Below are 19,330 nucleotides of genomic sequence, written 5' to 3' on the forward strand. Positions count from 1 at the left end.
GAGTCTTGCAAACACCACCCATTCCCACTGTCCTCTTCCTGGCCCAGCCCTGAGTCGGCGCACCGCAACGAAAAGTAGCCCCCGCTCGCTGCAACTAGAGAAAGCCCGCGTGCAGCAACGAAGACCCAGTGCAGCCAAAAATAAATAAATAAATTTATTAAAAAAAAAAAAGAAAAGAAAACCACGTCTAACTGGCTTCCATTTACTGGTAACACTGTAATGCCTGCTCCACCCACACTAATTCAGTTATTCCTCACATACACCTTTTTCTCCTCATTTTACAGGTGAGGCTCAGGGAGCTTGAGCAGTTCACCCGGTGTTGTACAGTTAGGATGGAGAGGAAATGGGATTTGAAGAGTGATGTCTCACTCAGTTGCCCACATCCTTCATCACTGCTCCCCCAGTATTCTAGGGCGTCCATCCTCCAGGCCTCAGGACGGTGGGGCGAGCTCCCCCTGGAGGCCAAGGTACAGGATCACGGGGAGGGGACGCGGGCAGAGGACGGGAGACAGGGCTACAGGTGTCAGCGCGTTTCTTCACAGCCCACCGCATCCCACACTATTGAGAGTCTGAAATGTCAGGGACGGGCAACAGTGGGAGGAAACCGGGCACAGGTATGGCGGACCTGAGGGAGGGGACCGGGGACCACACACAGGGTGCAGCCGGGTGCCTCGGGCCTCCCCGTGGGGAGAAGAGGGAGAGAGGGGGAAAGGAGTCCTCGGGCAGATGGCAGCCTAGGGGGATGGCGTGCGGAGGAGATGAGGGCTCGGGGACCCTTTCCGAAGGCTGAGGACCACGTCCGGAGAAGCCGTGGGGCTCCTCCTGGAAAGGGCGATGCCCGCCTCCTTCCTGGCGTCAGGAAGCTGGGGGTACAGAGGTCAATTCCAGAGCTTTGAGTTCAAGGGATCTAAAGTCAAGAAAAGCCCTTAAAGAGGATACACACTCAGGGAAACTCAAGGCCAAACCAAGGGAAGCATAAGTGAAAACTCCTAAATCGTGACATTCCAAGGGTTGCCTGCATCACTCAGGAAAGAAGCAGGTCCTCACCCGACCCCAGGCCCCGCACAGCCAGCCTCCCCTCTGCTGCCACCGGATGCCACGGCCTCCTCCCCCTCGAGCTCTCCTCCCGAAGGAGACTCCCCCCCTCCGCCTCCCCACTCCCCAGATACCCCCCTCCCCTAAGCTGCTGTTCCAGTGTCACGACCTCCTGAGACCGCCCGTGCCCCTCCCCACCGCATCACCCGCCCTATTCTTCTCCACAGCACTGACCCCCTAACTATTCATGTTTTGCATGTTTCTCTTGCCCATTAGAACATAACTGCCTTCTGACAGAAATTTATTCACGTCACTGCTATTTTCCCTGAGCTAGAACAGTGCTGTCGTTATCACACAATAACTATTTGGTAAATATCTGTTAAATGAATGAAATGTATTTCCTGAGAAGTCTGCATTGAATACCGTGGTGACTGGAGCTGGTATGACGCTGCTTTCCCGCTGGCGCTGCTGGGATTCTGGGGCACCGTTAGGACAGGATGACGCTCCTGAATCAGCCCTCGCTCGGCTCCCAGGCAGCACTGCAGCCTGGACAGAGCCCAGGCAAGGCATCTGATTTGCGGCATCTGTGCGGGCAAATGGCACTCCTCAACTTTCCACGTAAGAAAGGCCAGCTGAAGGGTGAGATTGGTTACAGGCTCTTCTTACAACAACAGCCTAAATCAAAACATAATTCTGCCACCGGATCCTTCCTTCTAAAGAGCCGGGATCATGAATAAATAGCACAAGTCCTTACGTTCCTAACCTTCTGGTCTGGGTAACCTGTCCCATGGAAGCAAGACAACAATAGTTATACCAGGGGCCAATTCCAGAACCAAAAACCATTGGTGTCCCAGGACAAGCAATTTTTAAGTAATGGACAATAGTGCTGTTTAACAACCAGCAATAAAAAGGGCTCTGCTAAGAGTCTTATCAAGAAGATTCAATAAGAACAGACAGAACACTGACCATAAATACATGCTGGAAGGACTTAAGAGTCCTCTTCATCTAACTCTTCATTTTATTGATGAGGAAAGTGAGACCTGGTATCTTAAGTGACATGTCAAAGGCAAGACAACTAATAATGAAGCCAAAGCTAGAGCCCAGGTCTCCTGACCTGCAATTTGCAGAGATCAAGACTTGCCGAGAGCTGCTCTGAGGCCTAGAGACGCTCTGCAGGCTGCCGGGCACTACGGCAGGAGAAAGCACCAGCATCAGCAGGCAACGAGGGCCGGACCACCAGAACCAGGGAAGCCTGACTGGGTTTCGCCATCATTTTGAGAGACTGATTCAGGCAGCGCTCACAAGGCAGAGCAGGGACTTGTCCAGACTCTGGGCCTCCCAATGGTAGAGACTGAGAAAAGCCACCACTGACTGGGACCTGCCCTCTGCTTCTGCACACAGAGGGGCCAGTTATGAAAACCATCTTAACACTGCATGACCACCAATCATCCTGGGTCAGACACTGTACACCACTGACCACCAGACGTGAGGACAATCACGGTTAAGCCTACTTCAGGTCCCCCCAGTTTGGTTTTCAAAAGACACATCGAAACTCACCTCACACTGACGGTACCTTAGGGCCAGAAGTCCTGGACTCATATTCAGCTCATTACAACTAAAGTTAAAATATCCTTTCTGGCCAAAGAATACAAATTAGACTCCCTAATATTTATAACAGGACATCAGATCTGCTACTTGGCGTCAATCACATGCTAAAGCACACGGAGAACTCCCGGGTCTATGGTGTGGATCATCAGTATCTCAAGCATGTGTCAAAGAGCTCATTTTGCTCAAATGATGGCTGAGAGGAACTGTCTTCAGCATAGACTGAGGAAAGAGAGATCACGGGAAGCAACCAATCTGTGCCACCCTGGCCAAGCTCCCAGCAGAGTTGTCTTCAAAACGTGCATGGCTCCCACAGCACCTAATGCAGCCCAGGCATTCGAGACCGGGTTAATCACCTCTTTCTCTGTCTCACTCTGTCTGTCTGTCTGTCTGTCTCTCAATAGCTAACATTATAGAAAAACACATTGTTTATTTCGCTCCTATTTTTCTCTCAATGTCACTAACTACATAATATTTCACTGAGTAATATTCTATGACTAACATAATGATCCTTATACGTTATGTCTTTACCATTCTTTGTTACACCCTCAGGTTCTAGTGGTACCTCACTCTTCGCAGGCACTTAATTAGTTTTTCTCTGAACTCTCACCTTCCTTATGCCAGTAGGATCTATCTACAGGAAAGAGTACAATGCCATTTAAAATACAGTAATTCTTTGTTTGCCTAAAACAAGTTAATAGTTAATGTTGCAATTAAATAAAAGATTTATTTATATTGTAAATTTTGCTAATGTAATTTTAGCTTTACAAATTATGAAGTAAACTTAAGTAGTTATTTGGTATCAGAACATAGCTTGCTAAATATTTCTATGTGCTCCTCAAACATCTAGAATATTTGCTAATAAGTATGTCCAGCCAACTGATTCTGGGGAATCTAAAGAAACAAACTGCTGTTATTCCTACAAAGTACATTCCATCATCTCCCAAATTATCAATCATTATAGCTTTATTTCTGAAAATAAACTTGCATTTAGCATTTGTTCACAACAAGTTTGAATGCTAGACCTCCAACTTAAAAATGTAGAATATTTAGCTCTGCTCCCTTCTAAATGCCACCAAAGTATCAATAAAGGCATTTGTAAATGAACGCTTATCAACAGAGAAAATACTGAATTAATTTTGATACAACACATCGTGGAATATTATGTAGGCTTTATAAAGAATTAGAACTATAACAAATGAGTTGGAAGAGATTTGCCCTGAGATGTAGTTGAGCAACATAAAAAAAGATGGAAAAAGATGTACATAATATAAGCCCATTTTTATAGCACAAGCAATAATCTAAAAAAAGACATGGGTTCATGAACATATGAGTGTCTGAGTGTGTACATGTGTGTGTATATGCAATTATATGGGAATTAGCAAAATATGCATAGCATAGAATGGCTAATTGTTCATTTCCCTCTTGGGAAAGTAGCTGAACTACATTTCCTTTACTCCCATGCATTTGAATGCAGTTATGTAACTGAGTTCTGGCCAATGCATGTGGGTAGAAATGATTGTAATAAGCTACTTCTGAGTTTGGCCCCAAACCCCTCTCATGTGTAACCATCAGTCCTCTTCCATTCTCAGGTCAGATAGAAAGATTCCCAAGGACCTGGGGGAGCCCAAATCCCAGAGTAATTAAATGGAGCAGAACTAACCCCTATCAACCATTACTGTACTATGACAGGAGCTCCTGTACTATGCCAGGAGCAAGAAATCAATTTTTAATGTGTTAAGGCACTAAAATGTATGAAGTGGTTTGATATGCTAGTTAGCTCATGGTAATTAACATGGAGGGATTACCACCAACTGCTATTGGGTTGGCCAAAAAATTCGCTAGGGTTTTTGTAACGTCTTACAGAAGAATCCGAACAAACTTTTTGGCCAACCCAATATCTACTTGGGGAGAGTAACTCGGGTGGAAGGAGAAATGAACATAAAAAGAAAGTATAAATAAAATGTAGGTTATACAAGAAAATTTAATAAAACTAATACAAGGACATAAAGTCACAACGACAACAGGTAAAAAGCCAAAAGCAGATGAGAACTGTGAACAAAAATTCCTGGAAGTGTGAAAAGGAAATAAGTGAATGAAAACTGATTTAACATTCAGTAACTAAGAATGCAAAACATAAATCTGTTACAGAGAAATGCCAGTAGGGAGCAAGTTAATTTACATTATAGAACCCTGGAAAGCTGATTAAAGACATGAATGCTAAGACCTGAAACCTTAAAACTCCTAGAAGAAAACATAGGCAGTAAGCTCCTTGACATTGGTCCTGGTGATGATTTTCTGGATTTGATACAAAAAGCAAAGGCAACGAAAGCAAAAAAAAAATGAGTGGGACTATATCAAACTAAAACGCTTATGCACAGCAAAGAAAACTATCAACAAGATGAGAAGACAACCTACTGAATAAGAGAAAATGTTTGCAAATCATTTATCTGATAAGGGGTTAATATCCAAAATATATAAAGAACTCATACAACTCAACAGCAAAAAAACAAAATTTAAGATCTTCACAGAAAATTTGTGCCTATATTTTGAGAGATCTTGTCTTGTTCCATTTTTTTTTTTTTTCTTTTAAGGCTCTTTTCTATTCTGGTTTATCATAGGTTTTTTTTGTTTGTCTTTTTAAATTTATTTATGGCTGTGTTGGGTCTTCGTTTCTGTGCGAGGGCTTTCTCTAGTTGTGGCAAGTGGGGGCCACTCTTCATCGCGGTGTGCGGGCCTCTCACTATCGCGGCCTCTCTTGTTGCAGAGCACAGGCTCCAGACGCGCAGGCTCAGTAATTGTGGCTCACGGGCCCAGTTGCTCCGCGGCATGTGGGATCTTCCCAGACCAGGGCTCGAACCCGTGTCTGCTGCATTGGCAGGCAGATTCTCAACCACTGCGTCACCAGGGAAGCCCTTTTTTTCTTTTTAATGTCTGAATTTTCTAATATTGTTGTTGGAAGAAAAAAACTATATGGAGAGTAATCTAGAAGTATTTACCTAATGCTTAAAAATTATTTCCAGGGACTTCCCTGGTGGCACAGTGGTTGAGAATCCGCCTGCCAATGCAGGAGACACGGGTTTGAGCCCTGGTCTGAGAATATCCCACGTGCCGCCCACCTGAGGCGCAGACACAACAACATAAAACAGTATGGCACCTTGAATCAAATGGCCACAGAAAGCTGTCCCGCAGTTAGCAAAATATGCAAGTTAATTTTTTTTCTGCTTTGGAAGGCTTTTTGCTATTGCATTAAAATGCATTTACTGTAGAACACAATATTTACAAGAAAAGAGAGCCTTGCTAGGTCAGGAACCCAATTTATTTCCGTGGCCCATCAATTCCCAGAGCCCTGCAGACCACAAGAAACTCTGAATAAAGAGCTCATACAGGTCTGCTTAGTCAGTCACCTGCCAAATCAAGTAAGCAGCAATTCTAAAGAGCCTTACCCATCCCCAGCCCCAGACCCACAGCCCTGGTTAAGGCCCACGCTCCTTATTTTCATGTACAGTGAATCTCCCTAGTGGTCATCCCAGCCTCCTTTCTAATCTGGCCTACTATTGCCAAATAAATGCTTAACCATAGTTACATCACAGATTTGACTATAAACTCCTCACTCCAGCTTCTAAAGATCTTTCATAAAATGGCCTTGATCTACCCATCCTACTAATTCCTCATAAATATCCCAAAACTGAAGTGAAATCCATTTTGGACTCCTGCCTTCCAGAACTGTAAGATAGGAAACCTGTACTGCTTTAAGCCACAAACTTCATGGTAATTTGTTATGGGGCAGTACACCTTCATATCATCTTCTCAGTGAAGCACGTCTTTCTCTTTCTGGCCAGGTGTTACCTCTGACTAATTTCACTGCTATCATCTATAACAATATTTATAAACTCACCAAACAGGCCCCAGTAGACTGTCAGCTCCTTGAGGTCAAGAAAGGCTGCTCACCAGCCTTTCCATCCCACCCTCCCCCGACTAAGGTCCCACATCATGATAGGAACAGATTATAAAAACTGAATAAATAAATCATGGGGAGCATAAGTCAACTAATAAATATAGAAGGAATAATGAAATTGGAAAATCACCATTTGGCAAATATCACATTAGTAACTAATTCATCTCATGAACATCAACAGATGCTAAAAACTAGTGGGTGACAGTTTGATGAGGAACAGAGTACTTCCATAATCTCAAGTCACTCTCCAGCAAATACGTATTAACTACAAAAGGAAAAAGAGTAATTTTACAGTGGAGAAGCTTGCCACACACCACTGTAATCAAGTGACCGAGGTCAATGTCAACAGCAAAGGGGCCGTGAAATCGTGCACCACCTGAAGGGATGCCGTGAGAACCCAGCAATGCTTCTGGGACACTCCTCCCCGGGTGCAGAACCCACATCCACTACACCAGACAAGCCCAAGGTGAGAAGCATGTTACAAAACAACCGGCCTGTACTCCACCGAAGTGTCAAGTTCATAAGAGTCAAGGAAAGGCTGAAGAACCACTGCAGATTGAGGGACACTAAAGAGACATGAAAAGTAAGCACAACCTGTGAGCCTGGAGTAAATCTGTTTTTCTGTTTGCTTATTTGTTTTTTTCATAAAGGACATTACTGGGTGACGGGCAAAGCGTGCATATTGGCAACTTAATCTCAAATGTTTTGGCAAAGGAGGAGGATTTTTTTTGTTGTTATCGTGACTCTTCTGAATCTTAAAAACTATTTCATATTTTAAATAAAGTAAAAACATTTACAAATCACTAATCAGTGTGAGCCTAATGTTCTATGTCACTTCTCACCTCCTCTTCCCCCTCCCCCAGCCCCTACCCTGCAGCCCAGCACGTTGCTCATAACACCGATAATTCCTAAATCTGCCAGGAACTTCCTGCCGTCTTACTTTCCTGCACACTGTTCCTTCTACAGAATATTCTCTTCCACCCCATTTCTCACATCCTTCAAAGACTAATGCAAACACTGCTTCCAATGTGAAGACACCCACGTACGAGGTTAGGATTAACCTCTCCCTCTCCTGTGTTCCTGAAAGCTTTCCTTCCATTACCATCAGAAGCCCATGTGCATCAGACTTCACGCAGGGTGGTGAAGGAGAAAGGGCAAGGGAGTTCTAGAGACCAACTGACAGGGAGTGCTCCCAAACCCCCAGCCCGCCACGTGAGAGGTCCAGGGCCCGTGACCTGACCTCTCTGTACCTCAGTTCTACTATGAAACTGAAATCACTGACAAAAGCTTCACAAAGTTGCCATGAAAACAGATAAATGTGTGACACTGAAACGGAGCAGGACCTTGGGCAGTTCCTTGCCCCCCACCCATGTCCTCAGCCTGCCTTCTGTCTGTGGAAAAACTTTAGCCAAAGAATAAGTTTAATCAGAGAAGTGAGAAAATGCAGAAACAGAGGAAAACAGTTAAAGGAGACTGAATAATAATAGCTTAGTCATTAAGCATAGTCAAGGACCTTCAGTTCCTCCTTAAGGGCTATAGATAACATTCTGCGCCATCTCCTGTGAGCTGTTTTGCAGATAATGAAGCCCCACCAGGTGGAAGAGGACAACTACATGATGACCGATTGAAGCCATGACATAAGCTGCCACAGTTCCGAGAACTGGCCTCAAAGAAATGGGAACAAACCTTGGAACTAAAGATTAACTGTACTTAAAACAACCAAGATGACGCCGATCAGACCACCACATTACTGATTTCAAGATGACTGTCAGAACCGACTGTGCTGTTCCGCTCCCTCCCTCTGCCTATACAACCCTGAAACTCCCCTTTGAAAGCCCCTGCCCCTGAACAGCAATCGGGAGTTGGTTCTCGGACAGGAGTCCACCCTCTCCCCCGGTTGCTGGCCTCCGAAATAAAGCAACCTTTCCTTTCCTACCAACACTTGTCTCTTGAGAATTGGCTTTCGAGCGGCGAGCAGCCAGACCTGGGTTCGCTAACAACATCGTATTGGGCATTCAAGAAAAATGAGACCCAAGATGAGATTCCACTTCACAGTCACTATGATGCTATAAACAAAACACAGACAGCAAGCGTCATCAAGGACGTGGACGAACTGAAACCCTCACACACGACTGATGGGAATTAAAACAGAGCAGCTCCTGTGGTGAAGAGTCAATAAGTAATTACTCACTAACTACTCAGTAAGGCAAACGTAGAATTAACTATATGACCCAGCAATTTCACTCCTAAGTCTATATGCAAGAGAACTGAAAACATGTTCAAGCAAAAACTCATACACAAATATTCACAGCAGCAGTATCTGAAAGAGTCAAAAAGTGAAAACAACCCAAATGCCCATCAACTGACGAATAAATAAACAAATTGTGGTTTATCTACACAATGAATATTATTTGAAACTAAAAAGAAACAATGTACTCATACATGCTGCAACATGGATGAACTCTAAAATCATTATGCTAAGTGAAAGAAGCCAGACACAAAAGGCCACATATCATGCAATTCTATTTACATGAAATATTCAGAAGAGGCAAGACAAAGAGTAGATTAATGGTCTCCAAATGCTGCAGGGAATACGGAAGGTGGGGATAAAAGCTAAGTGGCTCAGGGTTTCTTTCTGTGGTGACGGAAACCTTCTAAAATTGTGGTGATGGTTACACAACTCTGTAAATATGTTTAAAAAAAAACCCACACTGAATCTTACACTTTAAATGGATGAACTGTATAGTATGTGAATTAGATCTCAATAAAGTTTTTACAAAAATATAAATAGATCCCTTCCTTCAGGGCAAGAATCATGTTTTATTCTTACTTGGTTCTCCACCTTCTGTAAACACAGAAGTCACTGTGGAGATGATGTTTGCTGAACTGAATTTGAGTTCAGTTGACAACAGATTTGGAGAGGATCTCAGGGCAGGACACCATCCCTCAGGGGGACGTGGCCCTGCTGTCAGTCAACAGGGTCCGCAGGGCTCCCGGTCCACCTGCCCAGATTGAGCGGGAAGCTCGTTGGGGTGGAGGCCCCTGTCGCTGACTACAGAACACACTTTCACACATACAAGACTGTTGAAAAAACCCACTGTTTTAACTGGTAAACAAGTCACTCTGAGCATAAAGTGTACTGGAAACTTTGTATACATACAAAGCAATCAGAGTTACTTTTAAAATAGCAATACCATTCAAAAGAACTAGAAAAGAAAAAAAGGTAACTTTTAGCTAACAATCTAACAATCTATTAATGTTCTTTAATAGACCAATCTAACTTTTAATTGTACAGAGTTGGCTATATGATGTACTACCTAAAACTATGCTACTAGGAGATTTTACTTCAACAAAAGGATCAGATTTACCCCTGTTTGTAAGGAGGTGACTGTTAAGTGGACATGGCCTGCCCATCGCCAGATGAAGATCAGGACCTCACTACGAAGCCCGGGCAAGCCGTCTGGAGAGGGACTTTTCCTCCTCAAATGTAACATCTGTATTATCAGGGTTTTCTATGCATCTACCTAACACCTTCTTGTCATTTTGTGACTTCGACTAAGATCCCAGCAGATTGCATCTTCTAAAGGAATAGAGGGCCCTGCCATATTTTTTAGTCCTTCTAGAAAGATACTGAGTAGAATATGTAACACCTCGGATTAAACTTACATCAGCAAAATAACACCTTTACAATTTATAGGTCACATGTTTCAAAAACTAATCTTTTTTTCTCTTTCTCTGAAGAAGTTCTTTTATCGGGAATCTATGAGAATGTGAGTGCACACCAGGGGTAACCATACAGATCAGCACATGCTGTTCCACTTTCAAGAGCCTTAATCGCTCTCAGAAGTACAATTACACACACACACACGCACACACACACAAGCTATGACGAATATAGCAAATACATTTTTTCTGATATGTAATTACAACCATAAAATAAAATTTAATGTAAAAATCTATAGGCATAAATCATAAATGATGTGTAAAACACAAATTCACTTTAAGTAAAATAACTACAGCTAACAAATTGTGGAGCCAAATTACTAACAGAAACAAATCATCCAAACAATGTTAATTTCTTATCTTTTCCTATATTTAAACTCTAAATATACATAAACAAATATAAAGTCTATATGATAGATAATATATATAAAATACAATACATAACATATATGTGTATTTCAAGCAGTTCTAGCTCCAGCCTTGTCGTTAAGGGAGAGAATATATGAAGATCATGTGGGTTGGTAGGTTTTTCTTTTAAAATCTCATGTTTAATTCCCATTTGTGAACTATCTGAGTGCACAGCATTCTATTATCCTGCCTCAGGGCTCCTTCTACCCCACGGCCTCAAACCTTTCCTCTCGTGCAGTTAACAGGGACTAACATCTCTGGTGCACTCGTGCTTTTCCACAAACCTAGAGGTCAGCATGATCACAACTCATCACGAGCTTTAAGCAATTTTGCTTATTGCTCAGCTTTAATTGCCTTCACCCAATTTTTACTCACAGTTCCTTTGCATATATTTTCGTTACACTCCACTCTCTTGATCATACCTTGATTAAGTGGCTAATCTGCTTGAATTTTCATTTTACATTTACTTCCCAAACCAAATGGGAAGCTTCCTGGCGTTCAATGAAGGCCACTGTGCAGGGTCAACACCCTGCAGCACCATAAGAGTGGACCCCTTTCTAACATGGTTGAGTCCCCCCTAAAGACGAGTAATCATATGGTGTATTAAGGTTTTAAATAACCAAACTTCTTGACTTATTGTTCATCTTGTTTTTCCTTAGCACTCAGAGCAGCTTTAGATACTCTAATAGGAATAAAAACATTTTAAAAGAGTAGATGACTTTGGGACTTCCCTGGTGGCGCAGTGGATAAGACTCCATGCTCCCAATGCAGGCAGCCCGGGTTCGACCCTTGGTCAGGGAACTAGATCCCACATGTATGCCGCAACTAAGAGTTCGCATGCCACAACTAAGGAACCCTGGAACCGCAACTAAGGAGCCTGCCTGCCGCAACTAAGACCTGGTGCAACCAAATAAATAAATAAATATTTTTTGTAAAGTATTTAATGCATTAAAAAAAAAGAGTAGATGACTTTATGAGTACAGACACAAAATTCCTCAATAAAATATTAGCTAAACAAGTAGTGCAGCAATATGTAAGAAAAAATATATTTATACACACACAGACACACACACACACACACACACACACACACGAGATTTATCCCAAGAAGACAAGATTGTTTCAACATATAGAAAGCAATAAATGTAATAAAACCATATTAATAGAATAAAGGACGACCCTTTCATGATAAAACAACTAGGAATAGAAGGGACCTTCCTCAATCTGATAAAGGGCATCCACAAAAAGCTCACAGCAAACATCATGTTTAATGTGCAAAGACGGAGCGTTCCCCTAGGATCAGGAACAAGAAAAGGATGTCTGATCCTGCCACTATTGTTCAACATGCACTGGGAGGTCTAGACAGAGGGTTCAGGGAAGAAAGAAAACGTATTCAGATCAGAAAGGAAGAAGTGAAAGTATTTTTACTTATAGATGACATAATTTTGCATATAGAAAATCCTAACACACACACACACACAACTATTAGAGCGAATAAATGAATTCAGAGTATAAGATCATTGCACAAAAATCAATTGTATTTCTACAAAGTAGCAATGAACAATCCAAAGATGAAATTAAGAAAACAATTCCATTTACAGCATTTAAAAGAACAGACCAAAGACATGACATGAAAACAACAGACCAATACCCCTTATGAATACAGATACAAAAGTTCTTAACAGAACTGTAGCAAACTGAACTCAACAGCACATTAGAAGGATTATACACCGTGAAACAAAGGCGAAGAAAGTCCCACACAATCTTCTCAATAGATGCAGAAAAAGCACTGGACAGAATTCAACACCCTTTTATGATAAAAACGCTCAGAAAACTAGGAGTAAAAGGGAGCTTCCTTAACATGACACGGGGCATTTATGAAAAACCTACAGCTAATATCATGCTTGATAGTGAGAGACTGAAATCTTTCCACCCTAAGATTAGGAAAAAGACAAGAATGCCTACTTTTACCGCTACATTCAACACTGTACTGGAAGTCCTAGCTAGCATAATTAGGCAAGACACAAAATTAAAGGCATTCAAATTAGAAATATGAATTTTTTTGGAACTTTACTATTTTGATAGACTGCATAATTCTATATGAAAAAATCCCATAGAATCCACACAAAAAACCTACTAGAGCTAATAAACAAATTCAGCAAAATTGCAGACTATGAAATCATTTGTGTTTCTTTATGCCAGAAATAAAAAATTCCAAAAATAAATAAATAAAACAATTCCATTTACAACAGCATCCAAAAGAATAAAATACCAATAAATTTAACCAAGGAGGTAAAAGACCTGTACACCCAAAACTAAAAAATACTGCTGACAGAAATGAAAGAAGGTCTAAGTAAGTGAAAAGACATCCCATGTTCACGGATTAGAAAACTTAATACTGTTAAGATGGCAACACTCCCTAAAGCAATCTACATTCAACATAACCTTTACCAAAATCCCAATAGTCATTTCTCCAGAAATGGAAAAGCCAATCCTCAAATTCATAAAGAACTGCAAGGGGCCACAAATAGCCAAAGCAATCTTGAAAAAGAAGAACAAAGTTGGAGGGTTGCACACTTCCAGATTTCAAAACTGACTAAAAAGCTACAGTGATCAAAACAGCATGGTACATATTAGCTAATGCAATAAGACAAGAAAAGGAAATAAAAGATATACTGACTGGGAAGAAAGAAATATAACTTTGTTCACAGAGGTGTAGAATATCCAAAAGCATCAACAAAAAAACTCCAAGAACCAATAAGTGATTATAACAAGGTTGCAGGATACAAGGTTAACATATAAAATTCAACTGCTTTCCTATATACCAGCAATGAACAAGTGAAATTTGAAATTAAAAACACAATACCATGTACATTAGCACTCAAAATAATAGAATAGTTATAAAATCTAGCAAAATATATGTAAGATCTATATGAGAAAAACCACAAAATGCCACTGAAATAAATCAAAGAACTAAATAAATGGAGAGAGATTCCATTTCTGTAATGAGAAAACAGATAAATAACAAGAAAATCCCTATGTCAGTGTTTAGCTGAGCCACTAAGTTGGCTTGGTGAAGGAGTCTGGCAAGTCTAGGCCCTCATTATTAATTCTCACTTCTTAGGTTTCTGCATTTCTTACATTTAACTCCAAAGTTAAGTACATTTAATAACCTAATGGTCAATTAATGAATTAACATTGGTTATAAGTTAAATTACATAGGTGGAAATAGCCAGTTTTAAAAGTCAGTTCACAGTGATTGCACTCATTTTGTTGGATAAAAAAATAGCAATTTTTAAAAATGGCTGCCTAATCTGTCTTTATAAACACAGTCCATTTGCATTATGGGGAAGGATGTGCAGATTTCAGACATCTGGGTCCCTTGATGGTCCACAGAATCTTGCACGATATTTTTATCATACACTTTGTATTGAAATGTGGTTTCCATAAAAAGAAATAAGAATGGGCATTGCCACTCACACAGAGATGACTTCAAAGAGAACCCTGCCAGTCCACTCACCTTGGGGTGCTATCAGAGTTCTTCCATGCTCCTGACACCAACCAACTGGCTGAACATAAGGACTATTGACATCACACCTGCAAAAACAGGATTCTATTTTAGATCCCATATTAACACCAGAGAAAGAATCCAAGAGTAATGATCATTCTAGATATTAAGAGATGACACGGAAAATACTATGGCATAGCTAAAATATTTTATAGCCTAAGAGAAACAGAAATAATTTTAGTTCTATATTTTGTAAGCTGAGTGGCCAAACTTCTCTTTTACATAACCTTCTTGAAATTTAAAAGTATTTCTTTAAAAAGTGTTTGACTAGGACCTGAACTGCCAGTGATCTCCCCAGAGAGTGAACATTTTAATAAACCCCTTCTACCACTTCTTGCTAGCAGCAAGGGAAAATATTAATAGGCCAGTCCAAATTTTAATAAGACGGACCAGACTCCACATGCCCACAATTTCCTCCCTCTCCTTTTCAGGAACCCAGGCTATACTACCTAAGACACATACAGCAATTAATCCATGCTCTTCTTAGTTCAAAGAAGAAAACAGCCCCCCTCCTCCCACCATGCACATGAAGAATCACAGCCTCAGGCGGGGACTTGTCAATTATTCAGGATATGCTCTTAAGAAATGCCACAAAAATTATTTTTGCCGTGCCCTCTTCCATATTTCAGGTTTTCACCCAGAAAATCCTTTTAAATCATGCAATGTTAGTTTAATGGCATCGTGAGCATACATTTTCTCTGCTCTTCACAGGCTTTCAAATAATTCACTCCACTCTCCCTGAATCTTCCCTTTTAAAAATATGACAGTCTGAGTTCAACATTTTTCAGGAAAAAATAATACTGCAAGTTCTTAACTTCCTCTTTACAGAAATGCTTCCCTTACAAACTAGACACAATATAGTGGAGTGCCCTGAACTGGTCACATTATTTCAGATGAGGCCTCATTAGGCAACCTCTCAGAGATGGAAAAAAAACTCTCTCGGGTTCTTTAATTCAACAGTTCATGAGGAAAGGAAGGTAGTGAGAAGCCGGCCACTAGATTCCTCATGTTCATTACTGTAAGAACAGCAAGAACAGTGACAGTCATGGAATGAACATAAATTCTTAACGGCAAACACGAACACACAAAAATACAACGCACATTGGTGTCTCACCAGTAATCGTAACTATCATCCCAATTGTCAAAATGCACTAGCAAGCGATCTCCAACAATATCTGCTACGGTTGCCACACACACCAAGGAAGGGTTCTTCCTGTCGACAGCCTCCAGCTTCATTCCAACCTGAAACTCCTTAGGTATTGGCCCGTTCTAACACGGGGAAGAGGCACAAAGAGAAACAGGACACCAAACAGGACTGAGCCACTGTCAAAACTTCTGTCATGTTTAGCATCAGAAAAGTCTACAGGGTATCAACACGTACACTGCAGAATAAAGCCAGACAGTAAAAATATTCCAACAGACTGTTACCAAGCATACATTCATAAAAAAGGAATCCCAGGAAACGAGCTTTTACTCTGTGCTTTTCTCTTTTGTTGTGCAGGTAGGTTTTATTTCCCCTTTCATCATCATTTGCCCTCTTCGTTCACAGAATAATCTGTATTAATTTTAAAATACACTATTTACTGAATACAGTAATATCAAATAATTTTCTCTGGTCCCCGTAGGCTTTAGATGGGTGGTATATTTCCAAATACCACTATTTGGAAAAGTTTTAAAGATATGCTCTTTAGCACTAAAATTATCACTTATACTTGGATCAAGTGTTGAAATTAGTGGCTTTCTCAACATTTACGGAACATATGCGCTTATCCATAAATAAATCATAGTTGAAAAAAAACAAATGCTTATTTTAGTACCTGCACATGTTCTTTAGTATTAAAAATACTAAGGGCTATGATTTATAATAACGTGACAATGATAAAGCCCCACTTTTCCTGTAGCTATAATTAGCCAGGCCTGGGATTTAGAAAATATACACACGATAGCCAGGGACTAGAAGAGGGTTTTTTTTCCCTACTTCTTTACTATCTATACTGGACGCTGATTTTTGGTTTCCTTTAGCACATTACTTTTTTTTAAAGCATTTTCACATTTCTCTAACTCTCTTCCTTGATACGAGTCTATGAAACATGTTGAGCAGTTGTAGAACACGGACTCAAGAGCAGCAGACTGAAGCCTGGGGAAGCGGGGCGGGGGGTGGGGACTGTCCTCAGGGGACACAGCCAGCAGGTGGTGGGGCTTCCCGCCCCTCCGCGGTGTGTGGCCTCACCTGGGGCCCAGAGGAGGCGGGGCTGCGACTTTTTCTCCTTCTCTCCTGAACACCTGTCAGGCTGCTGGGACACAGAGGGTGAGCGTGCGCCACCCAAATCCTCACACACCCTTCGAATCTATATGAACCGTCACCCTCTTTTTCATTCCACGTAAATACAACTGGACCAGGTACAGTCAAAGCCCACCTGGCATATCAGCAGGTCTCAAGGCATCAAACTAAATTTAAACGACTAACTCACTAGAAGCAAAAAGAAACACCTTCTAAAAGGCATTTCAAATTTTAGCCAGCTTTACATGTAAAGTTTTCTACTCTCTCCATCTAATTATTTAATTGTATGCTTAAAAGAAAAACAAATATGCCCACAGGAAACTGACAAATTTAGTGAGAAAAGTCATAGGAAGCTAAGGATTCTTAAAAGATTAAAATACAACGGAACACATAGTGAATTTTAAGAAATTTAAGCTGAAGTAAAAATCTGATTTATACTATGGAAGAAAATACTTACAGAATTTCTGTTTCTGAATAGTTTCTTGGGAGCATTTTGCAATTTGCAGGCCTTCAAGTGATCCATCCAAACAAATTTATCTTTTCTATAACCTAAATAAAAGGAAGGATTATTCAAAATACCCACAAGATGTAACCATGCGCATAATAAATGTATCAATACTATTCTTATTCAGTTTTCTGCCATAAATTCAATGTCCTTTAGCAGACACAAAAGATTTATATTAAAATCTTTAAACTGTTTCAGTGTTGTTTTAATGTATGGAATTCCAAACTGTTGAGTTTGATTTCCCACCATGCATGTCATTCCCTACAAAGTTTACAACTCATTCAAATATGGAATCAGTACCCTGGTGGCCTGACAGGAGTCTCATCTCCCGCGTCCCTCAGGCCTCCTGAAGCAGCCACGTCCCCGAGGCCAGCGTAGGCCTGATGGTAAGCAGCCCCGGGGGAGCCAGACACTGCAGGGACGACAGAACCCCCTCCCCACCAGGCCACGTGGCAGCTCCAGCTTTCTGCCCTTGTCTTTACGGGCTTCCCAATAAAATGCCTGACCCTCCCGTCCATGTGCCCTAAAGCAGCTCGTGTGGGGCTGGCCCAAATAACCAGGTTCCGGAAAACTCAGATTGAGTGTCACACTCAGAATAGACGTCAAACTCCTTGCACGGCCTTCAAGGCCGCGGCGACACCTCTCACTTATCTCCTCCCTCCTGGCCCTTGCCTCTCCGCTCCAGCGCTCCTGTGATTCCTGGTCTGCGCCACACCCGCTGCTGGGCTCTGACACGTGCTCCTCCCCAGGGAGCCACCTGGCTGTCTCTGTCATGCAGCCGTCCAGGCATCTGTCAGACGTCACACCCCAGGCCTGTCTTCACCTCGCTTATGGCAAGGGCAGCCCTGGGACCCCACTCAGCTCTCCACGCCTGTCGCCGCTAGACACGCACCTTTCTCTCTGTTTATCTTCCTCCTCCCCTCTGGAATGAAAGCCCCATGAAGACAGAGCCGGTTTCCTTTATTCACTGCTCTGTCCCCAGGGCCTGCACACAGGAAGGGCTCCACGAACACTCACTACCCACGGGGTGAATGAGCCTGGGGCCTGTTCCAGCCTCCCTGAAACCCAGCAATCTCAGGGGACCCTGTTGCCAGTCTCAGGGGCGGATCCCAGAGGACACCCTGAGCTGCTTCCTAAGAATAAAATGACTATATAGTGACTCCAGAAGTTGCACGGTCAGCCAGGTGTCTAACACCCAAGCAGGAGACCTCATATACAAATCTGCTGGTCAAGGAAACAGGCCCCTGGCATCCGAACCTATGAATCCTCACCTCACCAGCAGACAGCAGGTAAGAAAGGTTTCAGTCATGTCTGCCAGACCCAGTTCCTCTCCCACATAACAAAAGACAAAGATGACATTTTTAATTCCCATCGAAAGAAAACAGTGAATTTTTCACTTTCATAGTTCCCTGCGCTCCATGATTTCTGCTTGAAACAAATGATATACAGTGAATCAAGTTTCCTCACTGTACAGCATCACTGATTAAGTGAAATATTTTATTTCAACCGTAATTTAAACATTAGTTTCTTCATTCCTTATAAAGTTTAATAAACTTTATGTAAGATAAAATGCTCTCATGAGATTTTACTTCTGCCCTATGTACCTCAGAATATTTGACCTAAATGGTCTTTGATGCTTTTCTTGAAAGACATTTATTTATTTCTAAGAGTGATATCCTTGTAGTCTTACTGCTTTTTGTGGATCAAACTTTCATTTTGAAAATCAATTCACACCAGGCTCTCTTGTTAGTATTTCATTAAAAAAACTGACTGTCTTTTCCTCCTGACTTACCCTTAGGGATGTGTAATTCATGTTTGGTCTTTTCACACCACCCTACTGGATGAATGTCAGGGGAACCAGCATTAGTCCAAAAATCATAGCAGCTTAAATAACCGTCAAAATGAAGTCTTAGACGGTAACCACACACCTGCAAAACGGAATGTTTACAATCGTTCATTAAGAGTCATGCATTTGAAGTGTACACAAAATTAACAAAATATTCATTTATTCTGTCAACACCATCAATATATATGAACCAATCTTTACATCCAAATGTCTTATATTAAAGAACAAATTCATAGATGAATCTGGATAAGACAAATGCTGACAAACTAGACACTATCTTTCAAGTATCAAAAATTTTTCTGCAAAAAAACTATCCTTTTACTCAGTCTAGGAATCTGAGGTCAATTTACATAACCATTAATCGACAAGTTTGTTTATTTGTTCATTCAATACCTAGCAAA

General features: G+C 41.4%; 1 protein-coding gene across 1 annotated transcript in view; it reads right to left on the reverse strand.

The window, feature by feature from the left end:
* The window catches only part of L3MBTL4 (L3MBTL histone methyl-lysine binding protein 4), a 308,033-nt gene that overhangs the window by 220,024 nt on the left and 68,679 nt on the right, over positions 1 to 19,330 (reverse strand). The window contains exons 6-9 of the mRNA XM_028162388.2: positions 18,876 to 19,011; positions 17,036 to 17,127; positions 15,412 to 15,566; positions 14,250 to 14,326 (exon numbers count right to left, since the gene is read on the reverse strand). Coding sequence (XP_028018189.2) covers positions 14,250 to 14,326; positions 15,412 to 15,566; positions 17,036 to 17,127; positions 18,876 to 19,011 — 460 coding nt within the window. The remainder of the gene's footprint in view (positions 1 to 14,249; positions 14,327 to 15,411; positions 15,567 to 17,035; positions 17,128 to 18,875; positions 19,012 to 19,330) is intronic.

This window comes from Balaenoptera acutorostrata, chromosome 13 (assembly GCF_949987535.1).
Source record: "Balaenoptera acutorostrata chromosome 13, mBalAcu1.1, whole genome shotgun sequence".
In the NCBI taxonomy this organism is placed as follows: Eukaryota; Metazoa; Chordata; class Mammalia; order Artiodactyla; family Balaenopteridae; genus Balaenoptera; species Balaenoptera acutorostrata.